The sequence below is a fragment of the Saccopteryx bilineata genome, chromosome 7 (assembly GCF_036850765.1).
Source record: "Saccopteryx bilineata isolate mSacBil1 chromosome 7, mSacBil1_pri_phased_curated, whole genome shotgun sequence".
Lineage (NCBI taxonomy): Eukaryota > Metazoa > Chordata > Mammalia > Chiroptera > Emballonuridae > Saccopteryx > Saccopteryx bilineata.
In genome coordinates, this window is record NC_089496.1 from 90853900 (window position 1) to 90872039 (window position 18140).

The 18140-nt window shown below is 46.3% G+C and overlaps 2 protein-coding genes across 2 annotated transcripts in view; one reads left to right on the plus strand and one right to left on the minus strand.

Moving 5' to 3' along the window:
• Window positions 1-2015, minus strand: part of NT5C2 (5'-nucleotidase, cytosolic II) — a 188926-nt gene extending 186911 nt beyond the window's left edge. Inside the window, exon 1 of the mRNA XM_066238390.1 lies at window positions 1924-2015. The gene's annotated coding sequence lies outside the window, so the exon portion shown is untranslated. The remainder of the gene's footprint in view (window positions 1-1923) is intronic.
• Window positions 1982-17692, plus strand: INA (internexin neuronal intermediate filament protein alpha). The gene is made up of 3 exons (XM_066238397.1): window positions 1982-3046; window positions 12675-12799; window positions 15681-17692. The coding sequence occupies exons 1-3, from the start codon at window positions 1982-1984 to the stop codon at window positions 15994-15996; spliced, it is 1506 nt and encodes a 501-aa protein (XP_066094494.1). The 3' UTR covers window positions 15997-17692.
• The last annotated feature ends 448 nt before the right edge of the window (window positions 17693-18140 follow it).

The window sequence follows — 18140 nt, forward strand, 5'->3', positions numbered from 1 at the left end:
ATGCGAAGCAGTGTCCCTTTAGTTGAAAGAAGACAGTGATGAAAATAGTCCCTCATAACTTTACATCTTACAAAGCACTTTTACATGCATCAACTAAATCTTTCATGACCTTGGGGACATAGGTGTTGTTATCTCCACATGCTTACTACGTGACAGAAGCCACCATTCAAACCCATCACCTCTGACTCTGGGTCCAATGCTCTTTCCATTATAAACCAATCTGCTGCTTTGTTAGTGGCCAAAACTCTTCTGAAAGCCACTAAGCCTTATTTTGGCTACATGGAAATTAATGAGACTTCAAGAATTTTTCATTGCTCGAAGAAGCAAAATGATGTGGTGAAGAAAGGATATATTTGGTGCTAGTGACCTTTATACAGAGTGCTACAGCTGAGCCTCAGTTTCTTATTTATAAGAAGGTGGTAAGGGCCACCCTGAGAAGTGGCTGGAAGTAGATAAACCTATGCAAAAAGTCCTGGCACAGTGACTAGCAGGAAGTATTATTTAGCCAGGTGAGCACTCTTCTATCCTTCACCTCACCAGGTCTTTCTGAACCCAAAGCACTCAGAACTGAGTCCTCCAGCTAAGGTCTTGATCTGTAATACAAAGCCAGAGCTGTGAAAAGGCCTGACCTCTCCCATGATCAAGCACAAAGCCAGGAGATATGCTCTAGTCTAAAGCCTCATAGGACTCTCTTTCCCCTTCCTCTAGTGGTCTGTCTCACGTAATATTCTTCTCCCCATACCTCACCCCCATGAAGTTAAAACATACCCTAGAACTACTTTCTTGAGATTCTAAGATCAAGAAATGTCTTCAGTCTGAAATTCTAGAATCTATTAAACAGTTCTTCCTACTCTCTCTCCAAAGTCATAGCTACATCCTGAGAGATATAAGCTTGAAGGTGAGTACTGCATACATTTCTTCCCAGCCTTGATTTTTTCAGATCCTTTTCTTTGGGTTCTGCCCCCTCCCCCATGCATGGTAATGGAGGCCGGTTCAGTTGCCATCACTCTTTCCCACTCCTGAGGATCTATTTGTAGAGACCTCTTTTGTCTATAAAGAGAGATTTCCATGGGAAAGGACTCCTGCAAACTAGATGAGGGTTTACACAGACTAAAATCTCAAATGCCTACCGGGCCAGGCAGGTAAGGTAAAGAAATTAAGAAGGTGGTAGTAATTTAATGGAGAGTGGTGAGGACTGTGGTGAATGTGGAAAGCACACTTATACAAATGGCAGGGGCACCACCACTGTGCCCACTGCCGCCATCCCAGTTCTTTTCTCCGCTTCTTTCCACTCTGCAACTCAGGCCCGCGCGTACTTGACCTACCTCCCTTCACCCCCCCCCCCCCCCGAGTGTCGCAGGCTTTCCGCGCGGCCTCCCGCCCCTGGCCGTCCCGGGACCTACAGAGGAACAGCTGATGAGATGCTCTCTGACGTAGACCCACTTTCCCCCTGGGAATCCGGAATGGGCTGAGGGAGGGGACAAAGCCTCGCCCTGCGGGTCCCCACGCTAACTGGAAAAACAGGGCTTCACCCTCGGAAGCCCCGGGGTGGACATGGGCGCACGGGACACCTTCCAGGAAACCCTAGGACAGGTTCAAGGGATGCGACAGAACCTTGTCGTTTCCGGATGGCAAACCCCAGTTATGTAGGCACCTCTGCGCTCGTCATTTCCAAACCAGATGATTCCTGGGGCGGGACACTAAGGACAGGAGGCGGTTCCTACGCAAATGGCTCTGTCCTGGCGCCGCAGGTCCGTGGAGCGCGCAGCTACCGTAGTCACTGCGCTTCCCCGCCGCAGATCCCGGTGCCCCCTTCCCTCTCCCCGTCAAGCCCGGGAAGGAGCTCCGCCCCCGACGCGCCGCGCCAGCCCCCGCGCCTTAAAACCCGCAGCACACCGCCCCGCCGCGCCCCGCCTGGCGCACCTCTCCTCTCCTTTGTATCTGCAGCTGCAGTCGCTGTCCCAGCCCGGGTTTTGGCACCATGAGCTTCAGCTCCGACCACTACCTGTGCGGCCCCTCCTCCTACCGCAAGGTGTTCGGGGACGGCTCTCGCCTGTCGTCGCGCTTCTCCGGGACTGGCGGCGCGGGCAGCTACCGCTCGCAGTCGCTGTCCCGCTGCAATGTGGCCTCCTCGGCCGCCTGCTCCTCGACCTCGTCGCTCGGCCTGGGCCTGGCCTACCGCCGGCCTCCGGTGTCCGACGGGCTAGACCTGAGCCAGGCGGCGGCGCGCACCAACGAGTACAAGATCATCCGCACCAACGAGAAGGAGCAGCTGCAGGGCCTCAACGACCGCTTCGCCGTGTTCATCGAGAAGGTGCATCAGCTGGAGACGCAGAACCGCGCGCTCGAGGCCGAGCTGGCGGCGCTGAGGCAGCGCCAAGCCGAGCCATCGCGCGTCGGCGAGCTCTTCCAGCGCGAGCTGCGCGAGCTGCGCGCGCAGCTGGAGGAGGCGAGCTCGGCCCGCGCCCAGGCGCTGCTGGAGCGCGACGGGCTGGCGGAGGAGGTGCAGCGGCTGCGGGCGCGCTGCGAGGAGGAGAGCCGCGGGCGCGAAGGCGCCGAGCGCGCCCTGAAGGCGCAGCAGCGCGACGTGGACGGCGCCACGCTGGCCCGCCTGGACCTGGAGAAGAAGGTGGAGTCGCTGCTGGACGAGCTGGCCTTCGTGCGCCAGGTGCACGACGAGGAGGTGGCCGAGCTGCTGGCCACGCTGCAGGCGTCGTCGCAGGCTGCGGCCGAGGTGGACGTGGCTGTGGCTAAGCCGGACCTGAGTTCGGCGCTAAGGGAGATCCGCGCCCAGTATGAGTCCCTGGCCGCCAAGAACCTGCAGTCAGCCGAGGAGTGGTACAAGTCCAAGTTTGCCAACCTGAACGAGCAGGCGGCGCGCAGCACCGAGGCCATCCGGGCCAGCCGCGAGGAGATCCACGAGTACCGGCGCCAGCTGCAGGCGCGCACCATCGAGATCGAGGGCCTTCGTGGAGCCAATGAGTCGTTGGAGAGGCAGATCCTGGAGCTGGAGGAGCGACACAGCGCTGAAGTGGCTAGCTACCAGGTGAGGCTGGAGCGCTGGGCAGGGAGGGGCTCCCTGCCCCCTCCCACACAGACCAGCGCGTTCCCGCACAGCTGAGGCCCCAGGGACTGAGGGGAGGGCGGGGGAGGAGAGAAAGATCCTGGACTAGACGCTGTGGCAAACAAAAAGCTCTGGACTCTCCACTGATAGATCATTTTAGGGGTCTGGACTCCCTCTCTTCCTGCCCCTCACTTACATCCCTTTCCGAGCCCTTCTCACAAAAAAGCTCTTAGCCTCCCTTCTTCAGATTCCGAAAATCTAATTCATGCTTCCCTGTCATCAAGTGAGAATAAAGACACTTAAAACTTAAAGAACAGTTTCCAGCCAAAGTAGGAGGGAGCCGAACAGGGTGGGTTACACCCTCTCCATGGTTGACGGTGCTGTCTCGGCTCTTTGGCGTCTTTTGTTGATTTTGAAACGTATTCTGTACCCCCTGAGATAGATATTTACAGAGTATTGTCTGCCCTAGGGTCGGGAGAATTAGGCCGGATTGAACTGGGAAGAGTTCTACCCCATTTTATTGACTTTTTCTCCTCAAACAAGTAGAGACTGGGAACCAACGAGATGGGTGGTTGGGCTAGCGTAACCGCCCTGCTCTTTCTCTACCCGTTTCCCAATACACACTCGCACATGCACACCGTTCCCTTGTCAATCGATTGATATATATATATATATATATATATATATATTTTTTTTTTTTTTTTTTTTTTTTTTTTTTTTTTTTTTCCTCAAAGAAAGCTTTACACCGTTGGCAAAGGAGAATGGTCGGGGCGCTGTCCTGGGTGCTGATCTCGAGTTCTTTCCATTTCAGACAATGTGTCTCCTGTCGCATGTCCCAGTTACGACTCTCTAGGCAATTAACTGCTATGGTATTTTTTTCTTTTGCAACACCAACACATCAATCTTGGCTACCTGCAATCAAAAGTCACCTCGTGAGCAGCATCAATTTTCACTTTCATGGATGGTTTAGCACTTAATAAAAACCACTTAATCTGCTCAGTAGCAGTGAGATTCCACTTGAAAATACCCTCTTTTTTTTTAAATACCCATTTTTAAAAGCCATTTTTCCAACCTAAGTGCATGTGACAAATCAGAGATGGGTTCTATCTTTGGGATAAACCACTTATTTTTCATTTTTGCCTGTCCTCTAAGCTCCTGTAATTGTCTCTTTTCTCCTTTTTTTTTTTTTTTTTTTCTCCAAACAAAGACCACTGCATCTTTGGTTTTGCAAGATAAAACATTCTGGGCTTATGACCACAAGGGCGTAGCAGCTGGAGAAAAATATAGAAAATAATCTAAATAGGGTAGTTCAGATTCAAGGTACAGAGAAGCTTCTTTGAGGAGAAGCTAATAATTCAGAAACTTGCAATAATTCATTCTAGCTAAGATCAAAGTTTGCATTTGATTAAATTAATAGGGTTTAATATCATTAATAAAATACATACAAAAAAACTATGATTTTAGTCAGGAGATAAAGAATAATTATTGGTGTGCAGGTTGTTCATTATAAATTACTTTCTTTGATAAAGAAAGACAGCTTGCCTGGACCATTGGTTTTGGCTAGTTTGCAATTACAGAATTATTTAAATAAAGACTTCTATTCTGCTTCAAGATCTGTAACTTGAACTTTTCACTATGTGGCCTAACCCTTGGAAGGTCTGGATTAATCACATTTAGTTAATTGAAGACTTGAAGCTTTGCGTTTTCTTCCAGAAGCCTCAAAGGGTTAGCCCAATATTTCTACAAAAAGGATAATTTACCCTCAATTGCCATCTGAATTGGGCTTTGCCATGTCCTCTGTTTAGCTGTTATAGCTCCTGCATTCTAAAAGTTAGTGCCAATTTTGTCTGGCTTGTTGTTTGCATGACAAGGCTTTCAGCCCCCATCAGTTTTAGCTTTCAGTGCCTCAGTGGACCTGCTGATGGAGTGGAAGAGATCAAAAGACAGAGAGCTATTTCCTACTCCTTAGGACCTAAGGCTGAGGAGGGGCTCACGTCCTCACCTGCAGATCTTGAAGGCCTAAAGCTACAACGGTGTCTGTAACAAACTCAGTAGTGCTAATGAAGATGAAAAGCTTCCTTCTCCACACTGAGATTCAGCCATTGTTTTCTTGCCCTCTCACCCCCGTTCCTGTCCCCTTTCACTGCAGTAATGGGAGGCTGTTCTCTTTCTTCTGCTTCAGTGATTAGTAGTAGACCCATTTTCCTTTGCAAGCTTGCCACTCTCCAAGAGGCAGAGGAGGGCTCCATTGAAGTTGTGTTTTCCTTGCCTCAGAGAGCTGACAGCCTATTTAAGGAGAGAAAGCTTATTTCACTTTGAAAAAGGATAAAGAATGATTCAAGGTGACAGAGTATGTACACAATGGTGCACTAGAGGTCCAAATCAGGCAACAGGAGAAATGATGAAGAGGTAGAGCTTTTGTCTTCAAAATCCAAATGCAGCCACTCTCTTTAGCTGAAATCTTTTCCACTTCTAAAAAGGGTGAGTGATTTGGGTTCTGCATAGCTGCTTGACCACCATGAGAACCCCAATTCTCCCCAAAATATCTAAGGACATTTTTGAAGGTGACTGCGGACCTTGGCCCTGTACTATGATCAGTCTTGGAAAGCTAAAGCTTTCCTTGAAAGAGTTTGCTGAACAATGAAGATCACCAGTATTTAATGTTCCCTAGGGAGAGGAGCCAAGTCTGCCCTCTTCTCTCCAATATGAGATTGGAATACAGCCTAATTAAGTAGCAGGAGGGGCTGGTCCCTTGGAGATTGGGAATGGCAGTACTGCATATAAATCTATAGCTTGATAGATCCATTTCTGAAGTTAGAATTCAAGAAAAAAGCTACATTTAGTCTTTAACTCATTTTGTTGTTGTTGTTGTTTGTGTTGTTCTTGCTCCTCTCTACCTCACTGCATTACTATCACTTGGTCCACTAGCTCCTTTACAAAAATAAATGGAAACCAGTGGTTCCTATACTCATTGACATACCAAGGTCATTTCAAGGTTTAAAAAAAAAGACTCAAGCCCACTCCTGAGAATATGGATTCAGTGGTTTGAGTAGGTGTGGCCCATGGATAAACGTTTTCAATAAAAATGCTGCATCCTGTTGTTCTTCAGATTGATTTTGGGGTGCACAGACCTAAACCACAGTTCACTGTGCAAACCAGCTCAAATAATGCAAGATTTTTAAAGTATGGTAGGGACAAAAAGGAAGACCTATGTGGGGATAAAACAAAGACAGGAGGGACAATAAGCCATGTGGGTGGCTCACATGTAAAAATCCCCTCTCCCCTCTGAAGTTTATTATGCAGAGTAGTAATTTCGGATGGCTGGGCTCACTACTGTTGCCTAGCTGAGGGCCCCTAAAAGCGAGGAAATCGACAGCCATTGCTTGTTGTTCCTCTTTACTGCAGATGCTCGTGCTGCCAATTCTCGCACTCCCAGCCTACCTCCTTCCAGCCCTGAGATAGATGTTTCAGCACCTGTTTTATCTACTCCAGGAAAGACCCCAGCTGGAGCTGGGAATGCCTCCTTCCCATTCCCTCAGGCTAAGCCAGCAGCAGCTGTGTAGTTGGGGGAGGGGACAGACTGCAGCGCTCTGCTCAGATTTCGCAAGCCGGAAGCCATCTTTGGCAGAGCTTTTGAAGGGCGAGGCAAGACAGCCTAGTATAGGGAAACAAAGAGCTCAAACAAAGAAACCAGACGTTGGAGAGCAATGATCAGCAGTCAGCACAATTCCTTCTGAAAGGAAGCCAAGTCATGCTTTTTGTCTACTCATGACCTGATAGGTGAAATGTGCAACAGAAAAGTTCAAGGAAATCTCATCTATCTAGAACTCAACTCTCCAATAACCTCTCTTTCAGAAAACAGCTGTTAAACAAATATTTTTTTTAAAAAAAGGATATAATTAACCTGCTGAGATAAAAATACCTGTCTCTAAAGCACATATTAGGAAGTCGACCACTCTGATGCCCCCAGTCTATTCATTCTTACCTTACATGATTCTAAAGCACTTCATTTGGATTTTAAGCCTGCCGCATGTTAGAGGAGAAGGGACCACTGGAGTCAGGCATTTCATGGAGAAGTAGCAGCAGATCAGTTCATTCAGGACAAAGGAAACCAATAAGTAGCCAACATTATTTCAAACACAGCTCTTTGGGGTCTTTAGGGTAGAAATAAACAGACTGGTATACTACTTCAGTTGCCCTAAAAGATAAGACATCACAGAATTATAGAAAAATAATTGGTCATAATCATAACCTGCAGTCACTGAGAAAGGTTGCATTATGCTTAATTTCCTAATTAAGAGTGGTACAACCCACTTTGGTAAGGTTTTTATTCAAAATTATTATTTTTAAAAACTAGTGCTTTAAGTATTAATGCCTCCAACTTTTCAAGCCTAAAGTTGTTTTATACATTGCTTTCCTTAGTTATTTAAGGGGTTGTAGGGAGGGCTCATAATTAATTTGTCTATATGACTAAAAAAAGATAGAGAGTCACATGGTATATTAACAATAATAAAAGCCACTAACAACCCTGGCCAGTTGGCTCAGCGGTAGAGCGTCGGCCTGGCGTGCAGGGGACCCCAGTTCGATTCCCGGCCAGGGCACATAGGAGAAGCACCCATTTGCTTCTCCACCCCCTTTACCCCACCCCACCCCCCGCCCTCCTTCCTCTCTGTCTCTCTCTTCCCCTCCCGCAGCCAAGGCTCCATTGGAGCAAAGATGGCCCGGGCACTGGGGATGGCTCCTTGGCCTCTGCCCCAGGCGCTAGGGTGGCTCTGGTCGCGGCAGAACACGCCCCTGGTGGGCTTGTTGGGTGGATCCTGGTCGGGCACATGCGGGAGTCTGTCTGACTGTCTCTCCCCATTTCCAGCTTCAGAAAAATATAAAAAAAAAAAAAAGCCACTAACATTTATTGAGCAGTTCCTTTGTGACAAGTGGACAAGTGCTGTTTTAATTTTTTTTAATTTTATTATTTTTTTACAGAGACAGAGAGAGAGTCAGAGTGAGGGACAGACAGGGACAGACAGACAGGAACAGAGAGATGAGAAGCATCAATCACCAGTTTCTCCAGTCGAGATCAGGTTATTGAAGAATCTGCCTTTCATCTGAATGCTTCTCCACCATAATCACCAGTTTCTCGTTGCGCACTGCAACACCTTAGTTCTTCATTGATTGCCTTCTCACATGTGCCTTGACTGCGGGCCTTCAGCAGACCGAGTAACCCCTTGCTCGAGCCAGCGACCTTGGGTCCAAGCTGGTGAATTTTTGCTCAAACCAGATGAGCCCATGCTCAAGCTGGCGACCTCAGGGTCTCGAACCTGGGTCCTCCGCATCCCAGTCCAACGCTCCATCTACTGCGCCACCACCTGGCCAGGCACAAGTGCTGTTTTAATGTCTATTATCTTACTTAATAAGTAATAGAAACATGTAATAATGGAGGTGCATTAAACTGGAATCCCAACTTGAGAAATCTCAGAACACCTCAATAAAGAATGAAGATTGTAAATTTCTATATGCAAAAAAATGGAAGTTTTGAATAAACTAATATATAGAAAACTGACTGAGGCATGTTAGATATTTGTGGCAGGGAAAGGAAATACAACCCAAAGGTCCTGAGGAAATCCTCTTTTCCTCACGTATTTCTCCTGCTCCTTTGCTTAATGAGAATACTTCCTCCATTTTCCTTTTTCCCCCTGCACCTTAGACTCTTTTCCCTTATACCATAGTTCGTGTTGATTCTCTTACCCTTGATGCATCACTAGTAAATTTGCTTGTAGGTTAATTTAGCCTCAAATAGCAACCACCAAGTAACATTTCTTGGTAAAAATCCCTTTAAATCCTCATGAACCCTTAACACAATTTTTGGAATAATACTATTGCTGTCCAGTATAATATGTATTTTCCCCACCACTGATCATTCCTTGCTCTGTAGCCATCAGTTAATCGAGTCTCTTCTTTGTGGTATTCCTGTCAATATTTATAGAGCAGGTAAGTGGTATGAATTTTAATTCTTTCTGAAGATTCTTCTGTTTTTCACCATAGCTTTATCATCCCCACACAAGGGGAGTTACCAGGGCCCCTCAGCACTTACTTTCTTGAGATTTCTGATACATTTATCTGCATCACTATTTCATAAGGTGACTCTCAATCGCTATGCTCTTCATGTCGACAAAGTTGCAACTGAATTATATGGGTTATTCGCTCACACCTTTATAGGTCATAAGAAGTGGTTATGGAGCATCATTCAACAGTTTTTCATTGAGCATCTACAGTGTGTGCTGTGCTAGGCTCTGGCTTCCAAGAGTGTACTAGACAGAAAGGGTCCCTGCTTCCTGGGTCCCTTACATTCTAGGGTAGTAGTTCTCTACCAGGTGCAATTTGTCCCCAGGGGCATTTAGCAATGTCTGCAGACATTTTTGGTTGTCACAGCCAGGAGAGAGAGTGCTACTGGCACTTAGTAGGTAGAGGCCAGGGATGCTGCTAAACATATTGTTGCAAGTCACAGTGCAGCCACCATGATGAAGCATTTTTCAGCCCACAATGTCAAGAGGGCCAAGGCTGAAAAAGCCTATTGTAGAGAAGTTGACAAATGAGCTTATTTTGCCCTGCCTGACCAGATGGCTCGATTGGTTTAGACCAGGGATCCCCAAACTTTTTACACAGGGGGCCAGTTCACTGTCCCTCAGACCATTGGAGGGCCGGACTATAAAAAAAAACTATGAACAAATCCCTATGCACACTGCACATATCTTTTTTTTTCCCCCTCAGGGACAGAGAGTCAGATAGAGGGATAGATAGGAACAGACAGACAGGAACGGAGAGAGATAAGAAGCATCAATCATCAGTTTTTCGTTGCGACAGCGTAGTTGTTCATTGACTGCTTTCTCATTATGTGCCTTGACCATGGGGCTACAGCAGACTGAGTAACCCCGCTCGAGTCAGTGACCTTGGGTCCATGCCAGTGAGCCCGCGCTCAAGCTGGCAACCCCGGGGTCTCGAACCTGGGTCCTTCCGCATTCCAGTCTGATGTTCTATCCACTGTGCCACCACCTGGTCAGGCTGCACATATCTTATTTTAAAGTAAAAAAACAAAACGGGAACAAATACAATATTTAAAATAAAGAACAAGTAAATTTAAATCAACAAACTGACTAGTATTTCAATGGGAACTATGGGCCTGCTTTTAGCTAATGAGATGGTCAATGTACTCCTCTCACTGACCACCAATGAAAGAGGTGCCCCTTCTGGAAGTGCAGTGGGGGCCGGATAAATGGCCTCAGGAGGCCGTGTGCGGCCCACGGGCCGTAGTTTGGGGACCCCTGGTTTAGACTATCGTCCCGAAGCATAGAGTTTGCCTGTTCAATCCCTGGTCGGGGCACATACAGGAACAGCTCAGTGTTCCATCTTTCTCTCTCTCCCTTACTCTCTCACTAAAATCAATAAATTAAAAAAGAAAAATTTTAAGTGAGTGTGTTTTTAAAATTTGTCCTTTCTCTGGAGGTACCTTTTTCTAACTTGCACAATGTTCCTTCATAGACTAGCAGCTGCTCTGGCTTAATGTAAAATAATGTGCGAGATTGGTGTGGAGAGAGTGCTTACATTGGATGCCAGGAAGACCTGTCTGAGCAGAGGACATTTGAACTGAACCTTGTCTAACAAGGAGCGGGCTAGGTAAAGACCCACTCCAGAGCATTCCAAACAGAGGAAGTAGCCTAAAAGGCCTGGAACAGCAACTTGGTAGGACTAAGGAGCAAAAGAGAGAGCCAGGGTACCCGGAACACGTTGAGCAAGGGGGAGAAATAGGCCATGCTGAGGAATTTGAATTTTACTCCATGGGTGCTGGAGGATTTTAAGGAGGTAAACAATAAGCTCTGCTGTATTGTTAGATGATCTTCTGACTGCTCCAGAATCACAAATGTAAAGCTGTTTTTCTCGAGGCCTGGATTTGCACCTGAAAGAATTTGGAGCAAAGCTATTACATAAAACAGCTTTCTTTTTTTTTTTTTCTTTTTTTTTTTTCTGAAGCTGGAAACAGGGAGAGACAGTCAGACAGACTCCCGCATGCGCCCAACCGGGATCCACCCGGCACGCCCACCAGGGGCGACGCTCTGCCCACCAGGGGGCGATGCTCTGCCCATCCTGGGCGTCGCCATGTTGCAACCAGAGCCACTCTAGCGCCTGAGGCAGAGGCCACAGAGCCATCCCCAGCGCCCGGGCCATCTTTGCTCCAATGGAGCCTTGGCTGCGGGAGGGGAAGAGAGAGACAGAGAAGAAAGCGCAGCGGAGGGGTGGAGAAGCAAATGGGCGCTTCTCCTGTGTGCCCTGGCCGGGAATCGAACCAAAACAGCTTTCTTTTTTATATTTAGTGGGAGAGAGAAGGGCTGACAGGGACAGACAGATTGTAAGGGAGAGAGATGAGATGCATCAACTCATAGTTGCAGCACTTTAGTTGTTCATTGATTGCTTTCTCATATGTACCTTGACTGGGGGGCTCCAGCTGAGTCAGTGACCCCTTGCTCAAGCCAGCGACCATGGGGTCATGTCTATGACCCCACAATCAAGCCAGATGAGCCCGCACTCAAGCCAGGTTGAGTTCTCAGTGTCTCAGGTTCTCAGCGTCTCAGGTTGATGCTCTATCCACTGCGCCACCGCCTGGTCAGGCTAAAGCTGCTTTCTTTTTTAAAAAATATCATAATTTCAATCCACTTTGTGGATAAAAAAAATTTTTCATAGAGTATTTCTGCTTCCTCTTTATATGTCACATAAAATGCTTTCAGTAAAGTGATTGAGTAGCAGACTTCCAGGCAATCATCAAAATGAGTGGAAGCAAAGAAGACTTGCTGTCCTGTCTGTGTTTTCCACTGTGGGGATCTTCTGTTCAAGCCACTGACCTTGGGCTTCAAGCCAGTGACCATGGGATCGTATCAATGATCCCACGTGCAAGTCAGGGACCTCCCACTCAAGCTCATGAGCCTGTGCTCAAACAGGATGAGCTTGCACACAAGGCAGTGACCTCGGGCTTTGAAACTGGGTCCTCAGAGTCCCAGGTCGACACTCTGTCCACTGCGCCACCACTGTTCAGGCAGGGAGTTTCTGAATCTAACCTGAGGCTTTGGGCTATGGAAAGGACATGCAGCAAATGAGTTAATTAGCAGCAAATACAACAAACAAGCAAGAGTAAGCAAAAAAAAAAAAATATATATATATATAGATAGATAGATAGATAGATAGATAGATAGATATAGATATAGGTATAGGTATAAGTATAGGTATAGGTATATAGATATATACCACCCTAGGATGGTATATATCTTGGTAGGACTAAGGTATATATATATATATATATATACCACCCTAGGATTCAGTTGAGAATCATGTGCTACGTGATAGACAATCCCAACCCACACCATGTATCCAGATGTCCTAGAGACCTTTATGAAAAAATGCAGATGCTGGGACTTCATCCCAGAACAGAGAATCAGAATCTGGCTGGGCAGTGAGGGAAGGTTTGGATATTTTAATGCATAGTCAGGGTTGAGAGTCCTTGCCTTGTGGAAATCTCAGTGAATTTCAGCTAGTTTGGCCTAACTGTGTTGGCTATGTCACTTTTCAGGACAGCATCGGGCAACTGGAGAATGATCTGAGGAACACCAAGAGTGAGATGGCTCGCCACCTTCGGGAATACCAGGATTTGCTCAATGTCAAGATGGCTCTTGATATTGAGATAGCAGCTTACAGGTACTTCAAAGGGCATGCAGTGATTACCCAAATAAATGGTTCTAGTCTTTTCTATTTCTTATGGGTGAGGGAGGATGAGGAAAGACATCACTGGCCCCTTCCAGATGAGCCGACTGACTCCTCTGTCCCTTGACTTGGTTATATCTCAACTCCACCTTACTAGTCCTGGTTTTTCTACTTATCCTTGCTAAGATTTAAGGGGATAGTGTGAGTACATAGAAGTTGACATAAACTCACTAGACTCTAACTTTAAAAATAAGGTTTATACAACATAAAAAGTCCTAATAGGCCTGACCTGTGGTGGCGCAGTGGATAAAGCGTCGACCTGAAAATGCTGAGGTCGCTGGTTCGAAACCCTGGGCTTGCCTGGTCAAGGCACATATGGGAGTTGATGCTTCCTGCTCCTCCCCCTTCTCTCTCTCTGTTTCTCTCTCTCTCTCCTCTCTAAAAATGAATAAAAAGTCCTAATAGGTGAGTTACCCCCCTGATTCCTACTCAGGACAGTATTCCAGTGAACATTTACCTTAGAAAATGTAATAATGGCCTGACCAGGCGGTGGCGCAGTGGATAGAACGTCGGACTGGGACTCGGAGGACCCAGGTTCGAAACCCCAAGGTTGCCAGTTTGAGCGTGGGCTTATCTGGTTTGAGCAAGGCTCACCAGCTTAAACCCAAGGTCGCTGGCTAGAGCAAGAAGTCACTTAGTCTGCTATAGCCCCCCCCCCCCCCCGTCAAGGCACATATGAGAAAGCAATCGTTGAAAAACTAAGGTGCCGCAACAAGAATTGATGCTTCTCATCTCTCTCTCTTCCAGTCTGTCTGTTCCTCTGTCTCTTTCTGTCTCTGTCACACACACACACACAAAAGTAATAATGACAGCTAATAAAAGTTTCTGACTGACTACCATGAGCCAGGCACTCTATTAGATACTGCATTATAAATTATCTAGGTATAGGTCTTATTATTCCCATTGTGCAGACGAGGAAGCTTGAACTATGGACTGTGCAAGTTGCTCATTCAATCCTAGATCTGTCTGAGCATTTCTTCTTCTTTTCTTTACACTATATATACCCTTCAAAACAAAGCTCCAAGAGGATTTGATAGGGTCTTGAGTTTCTGATTTTAAAGAAAGGATGATACAGGCCTGACCTGTGGTGGCACAGTGGATAAAGTGTCGACCTGGGAACACTGAGGTTGCCAGTTCAAAACCCTGGGCTTGCCTGGCCAAGGCACATATGAGAGTTGATGCTTTCTGCTCCTCTCCCTTCTCTCTCTTTCTCTCTCTCTCTCTGTGTGTGTCTCTCTAAAAAAAAAAAAACTGAATAAAGTTAAAAATAAAAAAATTTTAAAAAATTAAAAAAAAAAGAAAGGATGATACAATTAGTTATGAAAAACAAGGTATTGGGGCCATTCTTTTGTGATGCCCTTTAGGCCAGCCTGAGAGAAAGTCTGGGATCTGAAAAACATTCATTCGCTGGTCTTTGATATTGCTGGTTCCACTCCATTTGTACTCCTGTACACTGAAGAAGTACAGAGCTCAAGTTCAGGCTGGATCAGACAGTTCTCTCCTCCTCTGTGGACTTACCATCTCCTTATTTCTATGTCACATATGATGTTAATTAGCAAAATTACCTTTCCCTAGAGCTGTGTAGACTCTTTAAGTGATAAAAATGGGTGTGATGAGGCCAAAAGGAATTGTAGGTTTTTCCTTTGTTAATATATTAGTGAATAGAATAAGTTTCCCTTTGACTGTGCTTTAAATATAGCTAGTATGGAAGATGTGTGTGAGTGTGTGTGTGTGTGTGTTGTGTATGAGTGAGCATGCATGTATATGCTGGATAACTCCAAGTCTTTTTTTTTTTTTTTCTGAAGCTGGAAACGGGGAGAGACAGACAGACTCCCGCATGCTCCCGACCGGGATCCACCTGGCACGCCCACCAGGGGCGATGCTCTGCCCACCAGGGGGCGATGCTCTGCCCCTCCGGGGCGTCGCTCTGCTGCGACCAGAGTCACTCTAGCGCCTGGGGCAGAGGCCAAGGAGCCATCCCCAGCGCCCGGGCCATCTTTGCTCCAATGGAGCCTCGGCTGCGGGAGGGGAAGAGAGAGACAGAGAGGAAGGAGGGGGGGGGTGGAGAAGCAAATGGAAGCTTCTCCTATGTGCCCTGGCTGGGAATCAAACCCCGGTCCCCCACACGCCAGGCCGACGCTCTACCGCTGAGCCAACCGGCCAGGGCCAACTCCAAGTCTTTTTTTTTTTTTTTTTTTTTTTTAAATTCTTTTTATTTATTTTATTTTATTTTTCATTTTTCTGAAGCTGGAAACAGGGAGAGACAGTGAGACAGACTCCCGCATGCGCCCGACCGGGATCCACCCGGCACGCCCACCAGGGGGCGACGCTCTGCCCACCAGGGGGCGATGCTCTGCCCATCCTGGGCGTCGCCATGTTGCGACCCTCCTGGGTGTCGCCATATTGCGACCAGAGCCACTCTAGCACCTGGGGCAGAGGCCACAGAGCCATCCCCAGCGCCCGGGCCATCTTTTGCTCCAATGGAGCCTTGGCTGCGGGAGGGGAAGAGAGAGACAGAGAGGAAGGCGCGGCGGAGGGGTGGAGATGCAAATGGGCGCTTCTCCTATGTGCCCTGGCCGGGAATCGAACCCGGGTCCTCCGCACGCTAGGCCGACGCTCTACCGCTGAGCCAACCGGCCAGGGCCAACTCCAAGTCTTTAAGCTTCGGATTTCAGTATTTATTGGTCTCAACGTCATGAATAAACTGTGAAGTCTCCTAGAATCTTTCTAAAATGAATAGGAGATTCAGGGTTAAGTTCATTTTCAAAAGTTGCAGGTTGGCCTCCTGGGACATTTTTCTCTGTTTGGTTTACAGGAAACTGCTGGAAGGCGAAGAGACGCGTTTTAGCACCAGTGGGTCAAGCATTTCAGGGCTGAATCCACTTTCCAACCCAGGATATCTGCTTCCACCTAGAATCCTCAGTTCTACTATCTCCAAGGTCTCATCCACCGGGCTGTCTCTTAAGAAAGACGAGGAGGAAGAGGAAGAGGAGGCTTCTAAGGTAGCCTCTAAGAAAACCTCCCAGATAGGGGAAAGTTTTGAAGAAATATTGGAGGAGACAGTAATATCTACTAAGAAAACCGAGAAAGCAAATATAGAAGAAAGCACCATTTCAAGCCAAAAAATATAATTCTGTTGCTTAAAAAGAGTTACTACTTAAGAGGGGATAATATGCATTTGACTTGTTAAACAGCCTATTCCTGAACCAAAACACCTGTCACCACTATAAAATGTCTTCAAGGCTTCAGTCTCATATTTAGCATCAAATACCGCCATTCTCTAATAAGAAAACCACCCTTTAGATTGGAGCAAACTGCAGCCCTAGAGCCATCAGAGAAGAGCTTTCCCACCTAAAGCTCAGGCTTTACAGTGATAGATGATACGGGTACAGAGGAGGTACAAACTAAGGTGCTAAATCTGTGATCATCATCATTTGCTGTGAATTGAAATTAAAACCTATTTTACTCACAATAATCAGCCATTACCCAGCTATATAATCTCACTCTAGATATCTAAAATATAAGATCACTGCCAAAGGTAAACTAATGGTCCACACCCAACACCACTCTAATAAAACCATTTCACAAATGATAGGTGTTTTGTTTAATGGACATTTTCTCTCCCACCCCCCCCACCCCCCCGCAATTCCATGTATCTACCATTTTGAAGAAAAAAAAAAGGGTAGTATAGTATTTTCCCCTTTGAAACATATTTACATTCTTCTCAAAAGAACTTAACCCCTTTAACTCTCTTTGCTGAATGGGTAAAATTAGATGCATGTTGACCATTTCTGTGATTCATGTAATGACTTCATGCTGCCCATTTCATATCCTTCCAATTCTGTAGGTTAAAAAAAAAATGGCAGTGGTAAGTTTTAAGGGTTGCCCTCAACAAATAAAATAAGGAAGACTCCCTAGATTTTAGGCTTTTCAGCTAATCAAATCCATTTAATTAGGAAAAAAAAAAAACCTACTCAATTAAGAATGTAGCTTTTCACCTTAATGTTAGAAACACAGTAATAGTTATCCCAAGCTGTGATTAAGCTGACCTTAGATTTAGTCATGTAAGCTAGAAGAGGTGAGTATTTGTATGAATGGAAAAAGTAAAGGTCTCATTTATCTGTGTCGGTTTTTTTGTGGTGATATAGAGTTAGCTGTTTCATGTCCTTATCCTTAGAATCCACATATTCCCTTCTTCCCACTAGTCTAAGTCCTAAAGAGGCTTTGTTTTCACTCTAATATGCCTTTTAAGAGTGCTAAATGTAGATTATGTTATCACCAGGACACAATGCTACTGCCCCAAAGCAAAAGAAGTCACTTCTGGTCAGTCAACACCACCAGCAAATAGAAAAAAGAAATCTCTCTTTTCTAGTAGAGTCTTGCCCAACAGTTTTCCCACTGCTGCATGGTTGGGGGCTCCCCCCTGCTGGAGAGGATGAGACTCAGACCAGAGAGGGGCTCCTGCTCACATGCTGGGAAAAAGATTCTAGAGCGTCAACTTTTCATCTGCCCACCTGTGTAGCAGCTGCATTGCCCCATATTCCACGTGTGCCAAGTTTGATGCAGGAGTAATACTCTGCCCACAGTCACTTCACCAGAGCTAAAGAGTTGCAATGTCCCTGTCACACTTCTCCATTACGAGCTCTGTAATGATAAAGACATGATGCTTTTACTGAACTTTCTTATCCTAGCACATGCTTCCACAGTTCAAGGCACTTGAAAGATACTTTTCTTCCTTTCCATTACATCATCCTTGTCTCTTTATTCCCTACACTCACTGTAAATCATTAGTAAAATAAGAATTAAAAGTCACATGAATCATTATCACTTGTGTCTTGTGTTCTGTGGTTTCTGCTGCTTCAACCTAGGAAAGCACTGCTTTGGTTCAGTGGGACAGCTGCCCCCCCCCCCAGATAATTCAGAAATCATATGTTCTCTGTTCCGTGCAGCCACATTTATGTAGTTTTTTTTCCTGCCAAAGCCTTGGGGTCATTGTCTGCATTTTGTTTTCAGACTGTCTGGTCTGAAACACATAATGCAGTAAGTGAACAAACAGTTCATGCAGGGATGGGGAAATCAAATCCAGTGATGAAAGACCACATTCTGTGCCTAGATAATGATCTAACTAACTTAACTTAGTGGACATTTCTGAGAATATACTGGCAGAACACACATGATGAAACGTCCTTCAAAACAATGGTACTCTTCCTTCTTTGAAAGTGAGGCTATACTTCTACAGGACCCAGATATTAGGTAGAAACATGGGCAGCAGTAA

Excerpts from the sequence above, each read along its gene's own strand:
- INA (XM_066238397.1), top strand. The coding sequence starts at position 1,982 with ATGAGCTTCAGCTCCGACCACTACCTGTGCGGCCCCTCCTCCTACCGC. Across the intron at positions 3,047-12,674 it reads CTGAAGTGGCTAGCTACCAG|GACAGCATCGGGCAACTGGA; the intron begins GTGAGGCTGGAG and ends GTCACTTTTCAG. Across the intron at positions 12,800-15,680 it reads ATTGAGATAGCAGCTTACAG|GAAACTGCTGGAAGGCGAAG; the intron begins GTACTTCAAAGG and ends TTTGGTTTACAG.